Raw genomic sequence first — 21050 nt, 5'->3', positions numbered from 1 at the left:
AAAGTTGTTTTTGAGAGCAAGAGAGTGTATTGTGGTAAACATTATTTACCGGTGTGAGCGCGTAATATTTCGTGACTGTTCGTTCAAACTCTAATCCACCCTAAGCAATACACCAGGTAAAGAGCAACTTAGGTTGCATTGTTAGGAATAAATTTATTTAAGGCCAGTTTACAATTAAAATAAATCGACTGTAGGCTACTTTAGTTTGTGAACCTACCAATTATATCACCACGAGTACCATTTTTAATATTATAGTTATTTCACCATGGAATTGTTTTTTTTAAAATGAAGGCAGTGGGCATTGCCCTTATTTACAACACTCTAACAGCATCTCGAATTCTTGTTCGTTTCTGTGTTAATCTCTGGTTAAATGAAAAATAAAGCGAGTGCAATGGCAGCAATATAAAGTAAAAACAAGCTCTTCAGGCCAACAAGCAGTGCTCAGCCGAACAATATCACCACGCGAAAACGCTCGCTGGGTTCATTTAAGTCGATTCACACCTATACAACAGCTTTACAGGGCAACTTAAAATCTCAACTCAAAAAGACAAGGTTTATGAGGATACTGCTACTTCGCTTTTTTCTGGACAAAAGGCAAAAGCCGTAGGGAGGTGTCCTTGTCGAAGATGCATCGCTTCATTAGTTCCAGGTATGTGAGGTTCTCGTTAGTGTTGGGATCGAAGAAACCCTTAGTATCGTCCGACGGATCCTCCAAGATATCGTGCAGCCGCTTATCGAATAACCCGCGCTCGAAGGCGACGTCCACCGGTAACCGATGGTTCGCCTTGGGGTCGATGATGCCTCCAGTGGCTATCTGTGCCTCGAGCAGCCTTATGCCGTGACTCTCCACCACCAGATTGCGCTTCATGGCGTCGAACAGAGACAGCGGCTCAGGGCTGAGACGCGTATTGTACCCGAACACGGCGCGTTCGGCTCGCACCAGAACAGCCTCGAATTGCCGATCGATCAATCCTTCCCTCGTCGCCTCCTCCACTGTCATCTTGCTGCCGTTGTACGGGTTTATAATGCTACCGGTCGCAGCCTGCGCCTCCAGCAAACTGACGGCTGTACCGCGTCGGATGATTTTCTGCTTTGTGGCATCGTACAGTGACATCTTCTCACCGCTGTCCTCAAAAACGAGCCCGGCTATCGGCTCCTCTCCGCTCAAGTACTGCTGCAAGTCCTTGGCAACCTCACTCTCCTCAATCTCGCCGAACTCCAGCTTCTTCATGGTGTCCTCCGACACGAGGCGAGCTTTGGCGAGGTCCAGGAGCCTGACAGCTCGTCTCCAGCCCGAGACAAAGACAATGTCGTCGCGAGCTTTGTCCGGCTTCGCTTTCGGCGTCTCGATTTCGGGAGCCGTTTCCAGATCAGCGGAGGAGGACTGCACGAGAACAACTTCCTCCACAACGGGAGAGGGTACTTTTTCCTCCACTACCACATTGTCGCTTCCAGAAGAAGAGGAAGACGATCTCCTTTCATCGCCAACCTGTGCCAATTTGGCTTCTTCTATAACATCAAGCAGCTTCTCGCTTTCGAAAGATGACGACGAAGACGTGGATCCTGATCTCTTCCTGTCCTCCTCATCTCCACCAAAATGTGATTGTTCCGGTTGCTCTATTGTTTGATCCGCAACCTCCACCTGATGGTAGCTCCCACCGTCGCTGCTCTTGCCGTCTCCGTGGTCGGAGGACTTGGACGCTGTTTCCTCTTGGTTTACTTTCGGGACCTCCAGTTCGGTGACTTCATCCACGGACATCTCGGAAGAAGATGAAGAGGAATTGGACGACGAGTCGTCGTTGTTATGCGATTCTGGCTTCTCGTTCTGGGACTCGTCAGCCACAATAAGCGGCGTTTCCAAAGGCGTTTCCACCTGTTTTTCACCCTTTGGCTGCGCAATAAATATCTCTTACTATGTAAGAAATAAACAATACGTGCAAAAATAACACCGGGGCATAAAAACAAACCTTTACGATAGATGTAAACTCTAAAAAGTTAATATGGGAAAAATAATAAAGTCTTAGCTGGCTTTTATACTGTACACTTCAGTCCCATATTTTTCATTTAGGCAACAGCACTAAATTTGAATACCTTTCTAGTCGCCGTAATCGCAACTTTGTATGGCGCGGAATAGCTCAAAATGTTAAGGGCGTCCTCGTATTTTATGTCGTCAAAGAAAACCGTGACGCTATCGATGACGTCACCTATAAAACATCACGTAGCCGTGGCGGCGCCAACACAAACACAAACGCACTAAAAGGATGCTATACCTTCTTTCAATTTTTCATCAGCAGGCCCTGACCTTCTCACGGCCGAAACCGTGACGTCACCATCTTGGTCTGTCGTGACGTCAAAACCGTTGGTGGGGGGCGTTTTTTGGTTTAGCAGAACGGTGAAAATCTTTGGAACGATAAAAGGGGAGCTTAACAAGTCTCTTAGTAAAACGTAATTCGATGGAATGCGTGAAAAATGGCTAGGCGGCTATGTGATGTTTTAACGTGACATGAGGCCTACTGTGTGAATACGGGAGACGACATTGAACATTCCGCGACTGGCAGCCTATAAGCATTGTTACTTTGTGATTTGATTTACAAACCTCTCCGTCTTCTAACACAGATGCATCTTGCGTGGCTGTACGATCTTCAGGCGAGTGGCTTCCATTCTGCAAATTACAAGACAAAATGTTTCCAAACCGAAGTTCAATGACTGTGCCTTGACGTGTGTATTGCTTGCTGAATAGATAGGTTCTTCACGTGGGTTAAACACGTAGTACGACAAAATCCAGTATGAAGTATAGCCAGGGGTGAAAGCAGAGTAACTTTATTTCCGGAACAATAAAACATTTTCAACCGAGTCGCTTAAAAATTATCAGATAATGATGTTACAACGTAAAAAACATTTAAACGTTGAAATAAGAAGTTATAGCTCGATGTCCTATACAATATGCGACTAAAACCTTAGTTTTATTTAAGGAGAAGGTGGGATGGCCTGGCAAAGCATAACATTATTTTCCGGTGTGGCGTATCTGCAAAAATTATTTTACCGTAACGCCGTTAGAACATTTCGGCTTTCTTTCACCAGTAACTATAGATATGGGAGTCTGTGGCTATACATTAAGTTGTGCTGTTTAAGAATAAGTTTCTAAAAGGATCAGTTGCCTGAAACAAGGTTTAAAGTGACGAGAAAGTGAAAATAATTGAGTTTTGAGCTTAAAATATCTCTAATGGGTACTCTGTTAGACCCAGCAATTTACACCCACGAGCTAGACGTTACAATTTTAAGGTGAAATACACTGTAGCAAGCTTAACCAAGAGAAAACGACATGTAACCATACTGGTGAATTACACGGTCCAGCACATTTCTATAAAGGGCGTCAACCTATTATTTGTAGGGCTACTGTGAATCGAACGAGCTTTAGAAAAGATAACTCACAGTTGCTGCTTTCTGTGTGCTGCCATCCGGGACCACCACTTCTTTCAACTCTTCGGCAACGTCGTCTGAAAACGAAAGGTCAATCGCGCGTGAGTGCTCCGCAATACACTTTAATCTTTAAACAGCGACCACTCTGCGTAGCTTTATGATGACTGTGTAACGTGTATACTAGGCTTTTCAGCCCAATTGAAGCCACGCTGACCATGAGTGTTTAAAGAGAAAAGGCTCGGAGGGTTACGCTCGCCGCAAAAAGATCAATATACACACAAATTTTAGGTGGACTTCGGACAGTAGGCTAGAGATTTTCCACCTAGGGTTTGCGAAATCTCAATCTATCACGGGGAAATTTCATGACTGCTTGGATGACAGTTTAGTTTTCATATAAAGTCATTAAATTTTGTTTAAACCATTTAGAGATACAATAATATTTGTATTTAGTGACTAACTGCATTCATGATATAACCATTTTTTGGTGTCAGTTTACTGGGGGTGCGCGGAGATTTGTTGTTTGACTCACGGGGTGTTTTTTAGAAGTTGTTCAACGTTTTCGTTGAGTCGAAGTCGTAATCATTTCCATTAATGACCATTTGTTGTTTTTCCAAAGGCGGTCCGCGATAAAATTTTAGTTTTAAACCGTTCCGCAGTGCAAAAAAGGTTTATGACCGGTGATCTAGAGATACAATACTATTTATATTCAGTGGAGAACTGTTAGTCATGAGTGATATAATCACTTCGTAATTTTTCTTGTTTAACTTAAGGGTTGTTAACTGTAAAAACGTCAACAACCAGCTTCAGACTAACAAGTTAATATTTTGACCCTTTAATACATTCTAAACGCCCTTTACGCGTTATTACACTTACATGCTCTATGAATAGGGCGTTTTTGGCTTGCGCGGTGGAAAATCGGACTTTTGCGCCTTTGCTGCATTGTTTACAACTGTTTCCTGTTTGCACATTCCAGCCTGCCGTAGGCTACCACGGCGCGTATCTTCGCCAATCTGTTTCGTGCCGAAGCAAGGCTGACCAATGGCAAAGCGCCCGTGGGTGTGCCTGGATTGCTCGCTGCCGTTAACAAACGCCGCTAAGCATTACATGCTCGTCGGCACGAATCAATTCCAGCATCTAGTTTTCACGACAGCATTTCGCGTCGACGTTTACCGTTTTTACATACCACAAAAGTTTGGGCAAATATTTGCGCGTTGCGCTGTGCTGCGACGCCCAAACTAGCGAATGCGTCATAACTGTAGATTCCAGGCCCCGCCAACGAGTTATCTCTCTCCCTTTGGGTTTGTTTTTTTAAATCCGTCTCATCTCGGCAAACATCGACGTGCCGTGACAACACGTCGACACCCAACCGGGACCAACCGCAAGATTTTTAAAGGGGGGTAAAAACGTAAGAAACTCGCGGGTATAATTATACACAAAATAGAAAGAGTTTTTGTTAGTGGCAACGTCAAAACGGCGTAAATAAATTTAAATCGTTTTTTCTTCGTCTCCCAAACAGCGATTTCACTCATTCACAATAAGTAGGCCAAGCGTGAAATATAACTGGAAAAGTGGTATAATTAGCGTAAAGGAACTCGCGGATCGAATAATACCAAAGATAAAAAGTTTTTGTTAGGGGAAACGCAGAAACGGCGTAGAAAATAACTTTAAATCGATTTTTCTTCGTCTCCAAATAGCGTTTCACGTATTCACAATAAGTAAGCGTGATACATAACTGAAAAAGTGGTATAATTAGAACTGAAAAACCGCCCCTCTTATTTGACCTAATAAGGAACACTTAATAATTGCACAACTCGTTGACATTAGTTGCTATAAGTTCAACGAAAATTTCACACATTACTTACCCGTGCTGCCGTAAGCCATGGTCGACACGGGGTTGTCGAATCCTTTCAGCGGTTGCTTTGGTTCTTCTGAAAGGCAAAATATAAAGTTTTATGAGGCCACTGAACACATACGGGACTTGCGGTTGTAGAGTTAGACGAGTTTATAAAACTACAAAATGCCTGGAAGTTTCCTCTGAATGGCTACCTGAGACTGGAGAATATGTTATTTCCCCAGCAAACGACAAAACATTTAACATCAACCATTCCCGACAGGTTTGGATTCCGTTGTTCGCTGATTTAAAAAAAAACTGGTTTGGTGTTGCTATAAAAAAAGAGAGATCGGCAATCTGTATTTTGAACAATGAATATAGAAAGCCCAATTTCATATGTTTGTACCATGTATCTAATGTGGTATTACAATAGTAAGAAGCAATGCAGAAAACAAATCTCACCTCGGGTATAACGTATAGCTATAACGTATACCAAAATCCTAATACAGAACCATACCATTGGATTTGCGACGAGTGTATAGTTTAAAATAAACTTATACGGTTCAAGTTATAACGTGGGTAAGCTAACAAGCCTTACATACTTAACGTCAAAATATATGACGCCCCTTCTTAGAAAGCAAATTGCTGCCTTTATGTGTGCGTTATACTTGGGGAAAGGTCGCGATTTCCCAAAAGAGATAAACAGCCGTCAGCTGGTGTGAGGTGGGTGCATTACACAGGCCCGGATGCGAATTACATAATTGCAACCGTCTCATTACGACCAAACCAATGTACTGTGAGACGGGCTGGCATAATTACGGCTACGCAACGAATAACAATCCAAGGTGTATGTATTATTAATAGCCCTTGTTCAGCGTCGTTGAACTGCAGGTGAAGTCGCCTCACGCTCGAAAATCTAACGCTAACACCCTGTTTCATCCCACCGCAACACCATTTGGCAAGGCGAAACGAAAGTGGCGTGTTCGCAAGTTAACCAACAAGCATCCTGTTGCCAAGCGATCAAAAAGGTGATTTAAAGGGACGGTAATTTTGGAAATGACACCACACAAGCTTATTTGAGTGTAACGAAGATAGAGATTGCGGTTCACTGCGCTTAAATCGTATCCTACACTTAGATCGTAGGGAATGGGGCAGAGCTAAAAGCTTAGTCGGGGAATGGCACCGTCTGGGGAAAATCGTTATATTTACGTTTACCGTTTTTGTACTTTCACTACGATTTATCATAAATGAATACATAACAGCCATCAGTAATTGATTGGTACCTAACAAACAAATGTACAGCCTTCCGGAACTCTAAAAAACTTTTTTTCTCCCAACAATATATTTAAATTTTCAGTGAGAAAACCCAGTCATTTCAAAATACATAAGTACTAGTCATTTATAAAACGACTTAATGCCCAGTCAAGTGATTTAAAAAATTACTCAAGTCCAGGTCAAGTCATTTAAAAAAAATAGCAAGTTAAGTCAAGTCTTAAGTCATTACAACACTGTCAATTTTCCTCATTTTGACGGATCTTGACCATTGGATACGTTAATATTTTAAATCCTTTTTCACGGATTGATCAAGTTTAAATATCGAGCCGAATATATCGTGTTGAATATTTTTTCATTTAAAAAAGATAAAACTTCCAAGGGAAATGACTGATTTAGCTTGAATATATGGCAGCTGCTAGCTTATCTCGCACTACATGCGTCTGAAGTGTTGAAGTGATTGTAACACAGGCGAGTCCACTAAGTGCGGTCATCTATTTCGTTAGGGAAGCGAAACGCAGTTGTAGTAGCGGCGAAACACGTTAAAAGTTAGGCGGCGCAAAGTGTAAGGAACGCATGCACAAGCGAAAAACGAATGTTAGAACTGGGGTGGGTACAGAGGGAAAACACGAGAAACGATGAGCAAATGTATAAAAAAAGTACAGGAAAACGATTATTCTGGCGGGAAATAACATTGGAATAGAGCTACATATTTAACTCTCGATATTTTTTCCGGAAATAGCTGGTGATAGTATCAGCCAAAATTAACAAAATCTTTGGGTAATTATAATTTTTTTTGTTAGTTTTCCCTATGTCATTATTTCGATTTATAGTAGCGCCAAAAAGTCAGGAAATTAGAACTGAAACCAAAGAATGCTGGACTTTAAGCGATCAAAGACCGGTAAATGTGACCAAACGAAAGAAAAAAAGGAAACCAAGTAAAAAGAAGAATCAGGAAATCAAGTATAATAGAGAATCAGGAAATGGAATGCGCCCGACTTACTTTTGCGGCAGCAGAAGCGGTAGACAATGTAGGCGATAATTCCGATGGCCAAAATGCCGCCAATGGTCGCAAAAATGCTCGCCACCACCACGCTGGTAACCGACAGCTGCTGAGCGTTGGCGCCTCTGACCAAAAACAACAGCATAAGCAGCGCCAGGAAATTCAGCATCGCCATCTTTCAGTTAACCTACCCTAAGCACTAGAACAATGCCTTCCGGGCCGCAGCTTTTCCGCTGCTAAATTTTCAACACACGAGTTAACTCGAACGCTGAAATCTCTGCACAAGTACCGAATATTGAGTACCGAAACTAGCTGCCAAAATTCGAAAAATCTCTGCGAAGTTTTAGATTATGAAATATAAACTATTATGGAAATCTTTGCAAGATTTCAAGTACAAAATGTAAATCATTTTCGAAATCTTTGCAGAATTTTCGAGCTTACGAAATGTAAATTATTTCCGAAATCTCTGCACGAATACGGAGCTTACAAATTACAAAGTTTTTCGACAATCTCTGCAAACTAATCGACCTAACAAAATAACGAAATGTTAACTATTTAGGAAGCCTGGAAACAATCGCGCCTACAAATCTAAATGTTTTGGAAATCTTTGCTCTTGTGTAGCGATACAAAACATAAACTATTTCGTAAAAATAACTACCGAGCTTCCAGAATAATAATTATTTCACAAATCTCTACGCAGGTATCGCACTTACAAATCTAATTGTTTCGGAAATCTTTGCTACTTGTATCGCCATACAAGACAATAAGTATTTCGGTAATATCTTATAATCTCTGCACAAGGTATCGCGCTTACAAATCGCGAAATAATGCGAAAACTCGGCGCTGTAAACAGTCGCTAAAGGCACGTTTCTAAGCAAAGGCGCTCTCTTAATCTCCCAGCTGTCTCCAGGCCACTCCTAGAAGAAAACAAGCCCAAGGTGGGAGCGATCTTTGCGCGCGGCAGAAAACCATCAGCGAGCGAGTGCGCATTCCTTGCACGCGCGACGCCCTCCGTGACGTCACAATGCCGAGGCGTCGCGCCCGAGCGCGCGCGGGAGTGTCCTACGCGGCGAAGCGAAGCGGAAAATTGCTTCTGCTGCTTCAGATGGTCTTAAGGTCGAATTTTCAGCCGGGTTTGGGGTTTGCGCAGCGACTTTTCGAAGGCGACGAGGCGTGTATATGCGTGAAGGTGGCGAGGGGGGCGAACTAAAAGGTTGACGGCGTGGCGGGATGACAACAAATACAAGCGACGTAAATGCGACAAACGGTCGGAGTTTGGAGTTTCGAATTTCCAAATACCAAGACAAAATACCACAGTTCAAGGTTGTGTTTTGAATCGGTGTATAAAGCAAAAGCTCGAGAGTTAAAGAAAAGGCCCTAAAAGTAGGACAAAGCAAAAAGCCTTGAAAGTAGTAGGGCAAATGCTATGCTGTAAGGATGTGGCGCACGGATCAGACATTTGTTGGTCCCAATATGTTTAAGCCGACATCGTTATTTCCTTTTTGATGTGTTTTCTAGGTTGTCACATATATGATAAGTTGTAAGGTTAGCGCAAGCCAAATTTGGAGGAATGCCCTGCCATGTGCAAATTTTAACTTACTCAAGCATTGAGATTTCAATCAGGACAGAGCAAAAACTAAACGGGACAGAAATGCAGTTCCACTTGGGCGGGTCCTATGCGGTTTCCAAAAAGGCAACAAGTGCGACAGAGAAGCGTATTTACAATGCGAGCGAACAAGCGACTAAGGAACGGGCGCAAAAATCAACTATACAGAGCACCCGGGAACTGGGACTTACTAAGTGCGTGTAAACTGGGAAGGGCAAAACAAGAAAATAGCGGCGTATGTGGAATTGTACAGCGACGGGTGTTACTTGTAGGTTACACAAAACGCGAGAACAATGTGACTGTTTGTTAAGAACAACGTTAAGCCATTGCGAAAAAGCTGCGGTAATTTTCATGCAACGAGTTTCTACCGTTTAAAGATGTTACTGCCACTCGAATGTTGGACAATGACTATCAACTTTTTCCGAATATAAACTTTACAAAGCATCAAGAAACGCAAGGAAACAACAACAAAAAATAGCCCAAAAAATGTAAGTTTTCACAAGGAAACAGCAAAGATACAGAAGCTCAACTTTCTATAGTCATTGTTTGTTTCTAAATTCGCCCAAACGCTAGTTCCTCCTCCTCTTATTCTTCTTCCTCTTCTTCACTCATCCTCCACGAAGTCTCCTTCCTGCGCGAGGAGCTGATTGGCGGTCTCGCGGTCGATCAGCTTTCCCTTAAGCGCCTCCCGGACCGTGAGTTCTTCCCCAGTGTTGGGATCCACGATGACCACGCGACGACTTAGGATCGCCGGAGGACTGCTCGGGATCGAAGAGGTGGAGGACGATTCTGCAATCGGAGGAGTAGACATGGTCAAGAATAGGTTAACTCAGCGGTTCCCAAACTTTTCTAAAAATTTTGCCTGGTGGACCCGTTGCAATTATTTTAATATATTTTGCTGCCCGATAAAAAATTAAGGGTCAGTTAACCCATGTTTCTTGTAGTACACTAGTGCAGTCACGATTCTTTCTAATGTAACAACTTTCTAACTTATGCGAACGATTCGCTGATAGCAGGTAGTACAGCATAATAGATGCTTTATGATGTCACAAGAAACTTCATAAAACACTCTTTATTATCGAATAATAAAGCATAACTAAAGACAATAGTGATGACAGATAATATAATGTATAAAACATAGACTAACGTTTAAAAACATTCGCTAAAGCATACTGTTGAAAAACTTAAAGACTAATCCTCCTTGCGAAACCTTTGAAACTGCTGAACGGACCCCAGTTTTGGAACCGCTGAGTTAACTCTTTAAGCAAGCGTACACGGCGTAACAAATATTTATTGTATTATGCTAAACTTAACTAAATTTTTTCCAAAAATACGATGTTTTTATAAAAATCGACTTTTGTTCTTAGAAAAAAAGTGTAATTCAATACGCCGTGTTGCGTATTACTTTTGACACCGCGTATGCAATATGTGACCTCCGAGCAATGGAAGGAGGAGGATCTTAAGCTTAACGGAGGTTGTCAGGTCTGCCATGGTTGGAACAGACACGGTCAAGAATGTGTTAACTCTGCGCGCTTTTTTCTGATGTAGTGTTTCAGAAACTCCAAGGTAGGTCTGCCTTTCTCGTTGGGAAAACAATTCGACTTGAATCACAGAGGACGGTAGATTGGACGTGGAATCGTATTATAGTTAAGTTACATTTATGGTTAAACACTTCTGAGGCCGTGATTGGTAGTGTTTAGCAAACTCCCGAGAGATAAGCTTTTTTAAATGGCTAGTCTAAAATCTTTGGGATAAATGGCTCGGCTTAGGGAGGACAAAGTTATTCATTTTTGTAGTTTAATTGTTTTATTGAACTTTTAGTACACAATTTAGCTCGTTTAGGACACCTCAGTCCATAACAAAGTGCAGATTGTTTTTTTTTTAAGTTTAGTATAGGTTTAGTTGGAATTATTTGTGTTTTAATATGTTTCTATACCATTCAACAGATATAAGAAAAAATGTTTCCAAAGTTAAATATATTTGTTTCGTTGTGATAACAACAACAAAAGTTAGTCGTAATTCACTTCTGATATGTTCCAGCAAACAACGTGCCAAAGAGCTAAACTTAATTGAATGTTCATGAAAAGAAATAACTTAACTACTTTAAGTATTTTAAGTTATTTTAATTAAAAATCCGTCAAATTACTGCTTGTAAATGACTCTACCCGACGTAATCAGAAAAAAACGACCTGACTTCGATGTAGATTCATTTACGATTACCGATTTTGGAACAGCACTGAATATTATATGAAAAATATAGTAAAGTCTTACCAGACTCTCTCTCTTTCTTTACTTTTTTGCTCTTTCTCTTTCTTCGTTTCGTCTCAACGACCTGTATGTAAACAAAGCGTGTATCAACTGCCATAGCATCACAAACACAAAGCAACAGTAATCTCAACTATAAATCGACACAATGTTTAACAGTGAAAAGCTTTCACTTACCTCAGTCGTCAACTTAGCTGCCGCTTTTTCCCTGATCCGCTTTGACTCCGGCTCCGGTTCGAAGGGTCGGACGTTCTGCGTCACTGTTCCTCCCTCCACCATCAGGAAGAGGAGGTTGGTGTCTTTGTCCAGCACGCACCTAACGCCGCAAATATTTACTGTTGTTGATCCCGTTTTTGTTTATAAGTCGATACGTTTAAAGGACTTATTAAGATTTTCTTCCTATAACTTTTATGCTATACACCATGGAACTTTTTTCCTTCCATTTTTTAGGTTTATAAAACTTTATGGTCGTGCAATCAACGCAAATAGGTTTTAAACACTCTAACTTTTTATTTGCGATTTTCAGGTGTTTCGGTCCATTGTTAAGCATTTCGGTTCATTTTTTAAGCTATCAATCAAATGACTGGACTGAGTACCCTTCAGATTTCGGAACATAATTTGGGCACAACCAAAATTTATGCAGCGGTTTGTTTGTTTTTGGTTGTATTTTTTAACTTTCTAAAATACTTTTCCATATTCCAAGAAAAAATCACTTCAGGAAAAGTTTTTACCAACTTAGTTTGGTAAAATACTTCTAATTGGATTGTGTGGATGTGTCGAATATGGCTATGCTATTATTCAGGACAAGTTTGAACTATGCTGTGTAGCCGAAAAACATTTTTGCCTGTAACACATTTGTATAGCAAACTTGCAAGGAAAAGTGTTTTGCAAAGTTACGAATATAGTTGGGTTATTCTCTTACGAAAATACTAGGCACGGTAAGTAAATATTCTTCAATAAATGATTAGACGCGTCCGTTCTTTGACGAGTAGACGACCACACAGACCTGCCCATAAGCTCCGAGTAATTCAGGTTCTCGCCGGTCATCGGATCGAAGTAGCTTTTTGTTTCTCTCTTTTCGAGTTTGCGAGCCAAAGAAGATTCCAGCATTCCTCTCTTAAGCGCCACAGGCACACTGATGCGCACCGGGCTCTTGATGTCAACCATGCCACCCGTCGCGATCTGTGCCTCCAGCAAACTGTGTATAAACCGGATCTTTGATGTTTATTTAAGTTAACGTTTGGTTTATTAAAAATGTATTCTTCGTTAGCGGTGCCAGGATATGTTGGTTTTCATTTTAGCAATTCTCTTTGTACAGTTTGCTTTTTATTTATTTTGTTCGATATGGCAGTGTTAAATCTAAGTTTTTGTTAACTGCTTAATGTTTTAAATTTCGTAAATTAATTAAAAACCGAAATCGGGTTGGCGGTAATGTGTCTGCCGCATCTCACTAACTTTAATTAATATTATAGTAAACATTATACGATGGTAATTACAGCCTTTTTGTTACAGATTTGCGCTTTATTTATTTTAGGTATAGCTCCAAAATAGCTAACTGCTGTTATCTTATTTTTTAGATTACGACAATTGATATTCCTAGGCGGTCACAAAGATACAATAAACATGAGAGAACTCTTCCATTAAATTTACTTAGCCGTAGCAACATAGAATCGCACAAACTGTTTCCAAGCATGTTTTCGTCTACTCACCGTATCGCGTGTCGTTCCACCACCAGGTGTCGCGCCATGGCATCGCACAGGGAGAGCACGTCACGCTTGAACGGTTCCCGGTACCCGACCACAGCCCGGTGAGCTCGCGTCACCACATCTTCGAACTCGCTGAAGCGTTCAAAATATGCAAATTAGGTTAAGTATGTTGGAGGTGCAAAGTGCGTTCTACAGAGACTTAATGCTCGGAGTGTAGCAACCTGTAGGCTGCGAACAGTTAAAAAGATTTGTTGAATAACGACCAAACACCGATGCAACAAAGACGTGTTACTGGAGACACAAGAGCAGCCAATGTATTTCTTTGAGATTTTTATAGATGACTAAAATTCATAACAGATGTTGTTCTTTGATTAGAGTATATATACAACATTTCTCTTTGCAAACAACAACAATGAAAATTTCAATGCTATTTCTATGCTCTTGTTAAAAACATAACCATGAAATAAAACAGTTTATTATGAAGGTTTGTGATTCGGTTTCTACTGAAAAGAATGTAACTTTTTAACGCAAATTTAAAAAAAATTGAAATTGCTGCCAATCCCTATTTTACTCGGCTGAAATGGTACAATCATGCACGTTTGAAATTAAGTGCATTCCGTCAACAGAAAAACAAATGTGCTCATAAACATAGAATGTACCAAAACTAGTTTAATGAACCAAGCACGTTTATAAACCAATCGCTACTATATGCGTACTAAACTATTTTTTGCCCATCTTATAAAAAAATGTTTTGTGTTATTCATACACAATCTTGTTGTAGTCTGCTAAGTATTTACTAATAATATATATTAAAACATAGCGAACCTGTCAATGACGCCGGTGCTCAGTGCAGTCTCAATGGTTACACTCTTGCCGTTTTGACAGTCGATCAACTTGCCACAAGCCGCTTGCGCCTCCAGAAGCTCGAAGGCAGTTCCCTTGCGGATCAGGGCGCCACGGCTCGCCTCAACTATACTCATCTTCTCGCCTAAAACAAATAGTGGTTGAACTCTTTTGAATTTAACACCTAGCAATGCCATTTGACTAATAGTGGAAAAATTATTCGGATGCCTATGGCTTTCAAGTGATCGCAAAAATTTACACGCATTTATAACAACCCAGTGCTTACGATTTTTAGTGTAGCATTTGGGGAAAGGTTTGCACGCCAATTAGTTTTTTGGTACATTTATACTAACTAGGTAGCGCCTATTCTCTTTTAAGACAGGGTTCGCCAACATTTACCTCTATATTAAACACAAATTATGTTTAGAAATTATTATTTGCCAAAATATTGTCCCCTGATTAGGCATGTACTATAATATCGGATCACATCCAATATCCCAATGTTTCGAAACGCCACTGCCACAACCTAATAATAACATATCGGAAAAAACTCAGAAGGCAACAGTTAGCTTCGAAACGGACACGTTGCATCCATCGGGACTCTCTTAAATGTAGTGTTAGACTGAACAGATCATTCGCCGTTCGGTTCAAGGCAAAAGACGGCCACAACGACAAATAGACACAACCAAACATCCCGAAAACTGAATTTCTATAGATTTCACGAACCGGTTGTGGCGCTTATTATCCCAGCGATTGGCATAGTTCCGTCCACATAAACCTTCAGCTTCGCCACCATCGCGGTCACCTCTTCTGACGTCATAAGGCCTTCGTCGAACTTTTGGGCGGTCGTTTGGTCTAGCAGGTCGGCGGCAAGCAGATCCTCCAACATAACCTGCCGCTTGGTGGCAGACTCGAACACAACCTACGTCACAAAGGCGCGGTTTTAAAGAATGCATTTTTTTGTTTTTTATGTTTCGAATGTCGATTTGAGCTTTTTCTTCCTGTGTCGTGTTATTTTAAAGAATAAGTTTTAACTTAAATGCCGTTGTGACTTCCTAAATTCGCTTGAGATTTAATGCACAGCATTCCAATCAAGGGACAAAAAGTTAAGTAAAGCTAATTGTCTAGCCTGCTCTGTTAAGATTAAACTAAATAAAAACGTGTTGGCATAGTGCATATGCTAAACAATATCGATACAAATGGTTATTTCGGTCCTACATGACGTCCAACGAAACCAGACAAATGTTCAACAAAGCTAGATGCCAGATTGTTGAAGTCATAATATTCGGTAAAATCGACAGTCGCTGACTTATTGCTACAAGCTATCTCTTTCATCTTCACTTAATTTTTACCCTAAAAATGGCATGAGGTATTACCAGAACGTTGGTTACCAGCTAAGTGTTTATTTTATCGAATACTATCGCAAATTGCTAAACAGACGTTTATTGGCTCAAAAATCTGTTTCAATATTAATTGATATACAAGTTTTGTTTTTCTTATAAGAAACAATGCTGCATATATACCTTGGCGTGTTTGGATGGTGATCTCTTACGACCAACTCGTAGTGGTAGAAGTCGCAGGCCGGTGTCTTTGTCAATCACGCACCTGATGATGATAAGAAAAGAAAAAATTAAGATTTTAATAAAACGATTTAGTAGAGAACATTGATGTAGATTTTAAATAGTAGTGCACACGTTTAGACAGTCACTTCAATTTGAGGCTGAACGCTTTACCATAGCCTAACCTAAGAAATATTGGTTGCCAAAGCAAAGAAACGTTAAAGTTTTAGATTAACGAGCTAGTATAAACAATAATGTAGTTTGATTTAATTATTACTGGACAAGTTTAGATAGTCACATCAATTTGAGGCCGCCCCACCGTAACCTAACAAATATTGGTTGGGCCAACTAAGAAAAAAAGTTTTACTAAAACGAGCTAGTTTAGAAATATAATGTAGTTTTATTTGATTTTAGCGGTCAATTTTAGATGGCCTCTTAAATTTTGGGCCCAAAAAAACTTGTCTACACAAAAAATCTTATAGAGCGGCCGAAATCCCTATTAAAGCTGATAATAAATTACGTATACCTTTCCATAAGCTCCAGGTAAGTGAGGTTTTCTTCTGTGTTGGGATCGAAGAATCCCCTGGTGTCATCCGACGGGTCTTCCAGGATTTGATGAAGTCGCTCGTCAAATAAACCACGCTCGAAAGCGACCTCTACCGGTAGCCGATGGTTTGCTCTCGGATCGATTATTCCTGACCAAAAATAGAAAAGTTTAATCCAACTGCAGTTAATTGTTTGGTTTGAGGGTTCTTTAAGGCGTGGTAAGGGGTTGCGAAAGCCCGAAATATTGTTTTTCATCCATTTAATATCAAGTTTAAAAACACAGCTATATGTTTTAAACCACCTTTTTCCGTTACTGACACATACTATTTTATCTTTGTATATGGCCGTATTTGTCTAATTCTAATTAGAGGAATCAGGTGGCACTGTATAAAGACAAATTGTATTAGGTTCTCGACAAGCTTACGATTCTCGACAAGTATACTTTGACCTGATGAAGCACGGTTGTGCGAAAGCTTGTCGAGAATCTAATACAATTTGTCTTTATACAGTGCCACCTGATACTATTTTATGCCAATCACTTCATAATTCTTCTCAGTGATATGAAATTGTTTTTCCCTTTTTGTAGATTCAATTAAAGTAGCTTATATACTTACTATTGATAATACTTACTATTTTTATAGATACTTACTATTTATAGCGACTGTTAGTTTTTTGCAAACGTGTTAAGTTGTAAAACAGGACCCTTTCGGTAATTTCAAGCCAAAACATGCGCTAGTTGGTCGTGAAGTGGTATTAAATTACTACTTAGAACACTAACTATTGTTTTGTTCTTCCGTTTTTAGTGGACATTGAGGCCACAATAGCAACCTTTGATTACTATATGTGAAAATGCGTCGATGCATATTGCGTATGTATGAATAAGCAGATAATACTTCTAGAATATTATGATTTAGCGATTTTCCACACGATTACGCACACAGCTATCTTTACATTTAAATATAAACATTGATAAATTTGGAAAAATACCCCAAAAAGTTTTAGGAAATAATGTTCCAATAGTTCCAGGGTGCAAATGGATGAAGTTGGTATATGGAGGGAGCATTTTAAACCTAAGCTGAGAATTTCACAAAACGGGGGTAAGATGTGACTTTCCGTATATGTATTTCATTAGTTTACATAAATTAAACTTCCTATAAATCTACCTCCAGTGGCGATCTGTGCTTCCAGCAACCTCACTCCGTGATTCTCAACGACCAAGCCTCGCTTCATGGCAGCGAACAGCGAGATGGTTTCCTTGCTGAGTCGGGTCGTGTAGCCGTACACCGCACGTTCGGCCCTGTGAGGAATTATAAAACAACTGGTAAGCAGAGCAAAAGGTATACTTAAGGCCCGCATTTCCGGGGTTCAGTAAGTATTTAATACTTGCAATAAGGGAAAAAGCGAGGTTCTTCGTCAAAGACTAACCTATAGAAATGAATGTAACGACTTTAAAAGTCCGAATGCCATTCGTTTCTTTGTTTTGTTTCTCAACTAAGGGTGTAAGAACTAAGTGTACACATGAAGTTTGAAAACATTTTTTTGATGACAGCTGCGACAAACGCGAACTTATGCACATGACTTAACCTCAGAAATATAGACAATGTACAAGTGCTGTATACTTAGGATGGGGAAGAAGAATCTTCTCAGACCAAAATGTTAAATGGCGTATGTTTTCTTCTACCCCCTGTAAAAAGGTAAACTAGACTCCTTTAAAATATAGTGCGTCATTTCAGTACGGCCCAAGACCAACCGTGTTCCTCAAATCTCTATGGCGCATTTGGCATTCTAAGAAAACCAAAAAAGCAAATACAGCAAAAAGGCTGCCCACCTGGTGAGCACAGCTTCAAACTGCCTGTCAATTACACGCTTTTGTGAGGCCTCAGACACCGACATTCTCTCAGCAGTCTTGGGGTCAATGATGCGCCCTGTGGCCGCCTGGGCCTCGAGCAGGCTGATCGAGGTTCCACGTCTTATCAAGCCCTTCTTCCACGCGTCGTAAATCGAGATCTTGTCTCCGTTGTTCGACATTAGAAGGCCAGCGATGGGCTCGGCTCCGACGAGGTACTGCTCTAGGGATTGTGCCACCACAGACTCCTCAATTTTGCCTAGTGGAGAGTTTAAAGCGAATTTGTTTAGTGTTGAATCTTTCACCGACTTGGCATAAGTTTACTCGAGGTAGTGTTCTTAGATAGCTTTATTGAATAAAGTCTTTCAGGCCAAATATTGTAACTAGCTTACAAAAAGTATATTGGATCAACGAATCGGATAAGGTTATTTGGACAGGCACCTTTGAAATATTGAAGGCAATTTAAAAAAAAAGGTCACGTAAAAAGGTCATGATGTCTAATTGACAGACTTTAGGCATTTAAGTATGTCAGTTGGACTTATTGCTGCTAACGTGGAAAAATGGCTTGCCTAACAAAATGAATTGCCCTGAATGATTTCCAATAGGTTGCAAATGTAAAACGTATATACAAACACCATATAAACAACTAACCGGACGAACACTTTAAATATATCTACGTTGAGGCTTTACCTTCTTCCAGCTGCTCAATGGTCTCCTCTGCAAGGACACCGGCCTTGAAAAGGTCATCCAAGGTCACACGTCGCTTCCAGCCGGACAAGAAATGAATGTCGTGACGTGATTTCCTTAAAAATAAGGAAGGAAATATCGTTTATCAATCTGAATATTTGTACCCATTTAAGTTCTTCCATGAGCTAAGAAAAACGGAACTATAGCAGGGTAGGATAAGTTGGCCTAAGGAAACCACAAGATGCCAACAGATTTGATTTGGCGGTCTCACACTTTGGAAGGAGCGCCAAGCAAACTTTGCACTTGTTATTAGTATCGAAAAATAGGTCTGTTACATAAAAATGGCCTATACTCTATAGAAAATCTGACGTGGTCTAATTGATAATCCTCGGCAGACAAACGCCACAAAAATTTTAACCATATGGCTTGACGATGCGAGTTCAAAACATAAAAACCCAATGATCAGATTTCTAACTTGTTTTAAGAAGACACAACTTACTTTCGCTTTTGGCTTTGCTCGGTGGTGACGAGCTCTTCCGTGGTAACGATTGTTGTCGTTGAGGTCAGTCGTCCACTTCGTGATCGCTCCGACGTCTACATAAGGTTCATTCAAGTAAAGGAAAAATCAATATATTTTAATTTTCAAATAAAAATATTTAGTAGAAATAACAAGTGGAAACATCGAAAATGTTACCTCTAAAGTGACGACCTGTGTATCTTCACCGATCGAAGCCAAAGAGCCTTCATTGCGGTTTAATGTCTTTTCTGTAAAATAAGAAAGCACGTCATTGTATTTGGATAAATAAATCAAACCAAGTATAATATTTTAATGGTAATATGCTACGGCGTCTTGGACTGAACTCAGCAAGAATACAAGAAATCATCAATAAAATAATGACGATACCGTTCAACGGGAATATGAAAATTTCTAAAATAAACATATTTTTCTAGTTGATTTCACGCAAACGGATATTATTGTTTTTCTTTTCTATGGAACCTCTTCTTTGTAATGGGAACTTGGCTTTAGTAAAGCAGTTGTACTTTTATAATACTTTGCAATTATTTAATAACTTTATTACCTTTTATACAAGATGCACGTTTTTACTAAAATATTGCTCATATGGCTTTAAATAGTTCATTAGAAAGCCCCACTCCCTCACAGTTCGTGACGTCACTTGCGAGGCAATTAGTGTAATCAAATACACGCAACAATCTAAACAACCAAACTATAACCTGTTTAGGTTGTGTATCCAGGACGTTACCTAATAAAATACAGCGATAAGCTTGTGTCTTCCTTACCTGTTTGTACGACGACCGCTGTATCGGATGCCACTGATTCCTCCACTGGAACTTGGACCACGTCAGCTTCCTCCTGTTTCTTCTTCTTCAACGGAAGCAGGAGAAGACCAGTGTCCTTGTCTGTAACACACCTGGAAGGAGAAAGCATTTGTTGTTTGTACGTAAGAAAAAACAACACCAAGTGCCTCAGAAATACTCGATGTACACGGAAAAGACATAACAATATGAATAGTGGTTTACCATTATTGAGCATTTAAACTATTTAGAAAGACGCATATTTTAATCCTGCCACTATTTAATATCATTGATCTACATTACAAGGGCAAGGCTAGAATACTTTAGTAGGTAAAATTAAGTATGGTAAATGTTTAATTGGTTGTTTATCAAGATGTACTACATCTAACTACCTGAAAAATACCCATTTTTTTAATTTTACAGGCCATTGTTTCAAGCGGCCAAATGACACTTACGAACAGATTCAGCATCTTAAAAAAGTCTAGGTGGGCCTACAATGCACACAACGTTATATGAGTCAATCTACCTCTGCATAAGCTCCATGTAAGTGAGGTTTTCTTCAGTGTTGGGGTCGAAGAAGCCTCTGGTGTCATCCGATGGGTCTTCCAGGATTTCGTGAAGGTTTTCGTCGAAGAGTCCTCGATCGTAAGCGACCTCGACCGGGAGACGATGGTTTGCTTGTGGGTCGATGACGCCTTTGGGAAAGAAAAAAATATCGGTAAACCACTTTGCATTCAAAACAGCGTGATGTAATGCTACCTATTTAAAATGTTTGGCCCGTACAATCTAGATCTAGAAGCACGATAAGGCTGAGCCCAGGTAAGTTATGCTTTAAAGAGACACACACTTACATACACTTTGGCAAACGACCGTACAGGTTACACGTGTGCGAAATTTGGTGGGTTGTACCATGTTTAGTCTGAGCCAGGGGTTCTTAACCAGGGGTACGTGTATCGCTCGGTGGTACGAAGCACGAAAGCAGGGGGTATGGCATTCAGCTTGAAAGTATGCGCTGTTTAGGTAGATTTGTAAAGTATGCGTTTATACTAAAAGCAACAACAAAAAAGCCATTAGTAAAATGACTGATTGTTCGTGTTTTGTAAATATTGTTGAACTTACAAGACTGTTTTTAATGCATACATTTAACACTTA

At 40.2% G+C, this 21050-nt stretch overlaps 2 protein-coding genes across 2 annotated transcripts in view; both read right to left on the bottom strand.

Annotated features, from left to right (window-relative positions):
- Window positions 1–332: 332 nt before the first annotated feature.
- LOC146167016 (uncharacterized) lies at window positions 333–9718 on the bottom strand. Its single transcript, XM_083391094.1, has 5 exons — window positions 7527–9718; window positions 5283–5348; window positions 3433–3497; window positions 2597–2662; window positions 333–1891 (listed from the first exon to the last, which is right to left on the bottom strand). The coding sequence occupies exons 1-5, from the start codon at window positions 7699–7701 to the stop codon at window positions 569–571; spliced, it is 1695 nt and encodes a 564-aa protein (XP_083247220.1). The 5' UTR covers window positions 7702–9718; the 3' UTR covers window positions 333–568.
- Window positions 9719–9725: 7 nt separating this feature from the next.
- The window catches only part of LOC146167015 (uncharacterized), a 31443-nt gene continuing 20118 nt past the window's right edge, over window positions 9726–21050 (bottom strand). The window contains exons 17-32 of the mRNA XM_083391082.1: window positions 20425–20593; window positions 19884–20014; window positions 19279–19349; window positions 19084–19178; window positions 18588–18700; window positions 17880–18156; window positions 17215–17348; window positions 16032–16200; window positions 15470–15551; window positions 14673–14868; window positions 13929–14091; window positions 13107–13235; window positions 12404–12595; window positions 11575–11713; window positions 11404–11464; window positions 9726–9921 (exon numbers count right to left, since the gene is read on the bottom strand). Coding sequence (XP_083247208.1) covers window positions 9737–9921; window positions 11404–11464; window positions 11575–11713; window positions 12404–12595; window positions 13107–13235; window positions 13929–14091; window positions 14673–14868; window positions 15470–15551; window positions 16032–16200; window positions 17215–17348; window positions 17880–18156; window positions 18588–18700; window positions 19084–19178; window positions 19279–19349; window positions 19884–20014; window positions 20425–20593 — 2306 coding nt within the window. The 3' untranslated portion in view covers window positions 9726–9736. The remainder of the gene's footprint in view (window positions 9922–11403; window positions 11465–11574; window positions 11714–12403; window positions 12596–13106; window positions 13236–13928; window positions 14092–14672; window positions 14869–15469; window positions 15552–16031; window positions 16201–17214; window positions 17349–17879; window positions 18157–18587; window positions 18701–19083; window positions 19179–19278; window positions 19350–19883; window positions 20015–20424; window positions 20594–21050) is intronic.

Source organism: Ascidiella aspersa, chromosome 1 (assembly GCF_963924565.1).
Source record: "Ascidiella aspersa chromosome 1, kaAscAspe10.2, whole genome shotgun sequence".
NCBI lineage: Eukaryota > Metazoa > Chordata > Ascidiacea > Phlebobranchia > Ascidiidae > Ascidiella > Ascidiella aspersa.
This window is presented reverse-complemented; position numbering and strand designations above follow the sequence as displayed.

Bases quoted from the DNA above. Each gene is read 5' to 3' on its own strand.
- LOC146167016 (XM_083391094.1), bottom strand. From the start codon at position 7,701: ATGGCGATGCTGAATTTCCTGGCGCTGCTTATGCTGTTGTTTTTGGTC. The intron at 3,498-5,282 runs GTAAGTAATGTG...TTTCGTTTTCAG, and splicing joins CATGGCTTACGGCAGCACGG to ACGACGTTGCCGAAGAGTTG. The intron at 2,663-3,432 runs GTGAGTTATCTT...TGTAATTTGCAG, and splicing joins GCACACAGAAAGCAGCAACT to AATGGAAGCCACTCGCCTGA.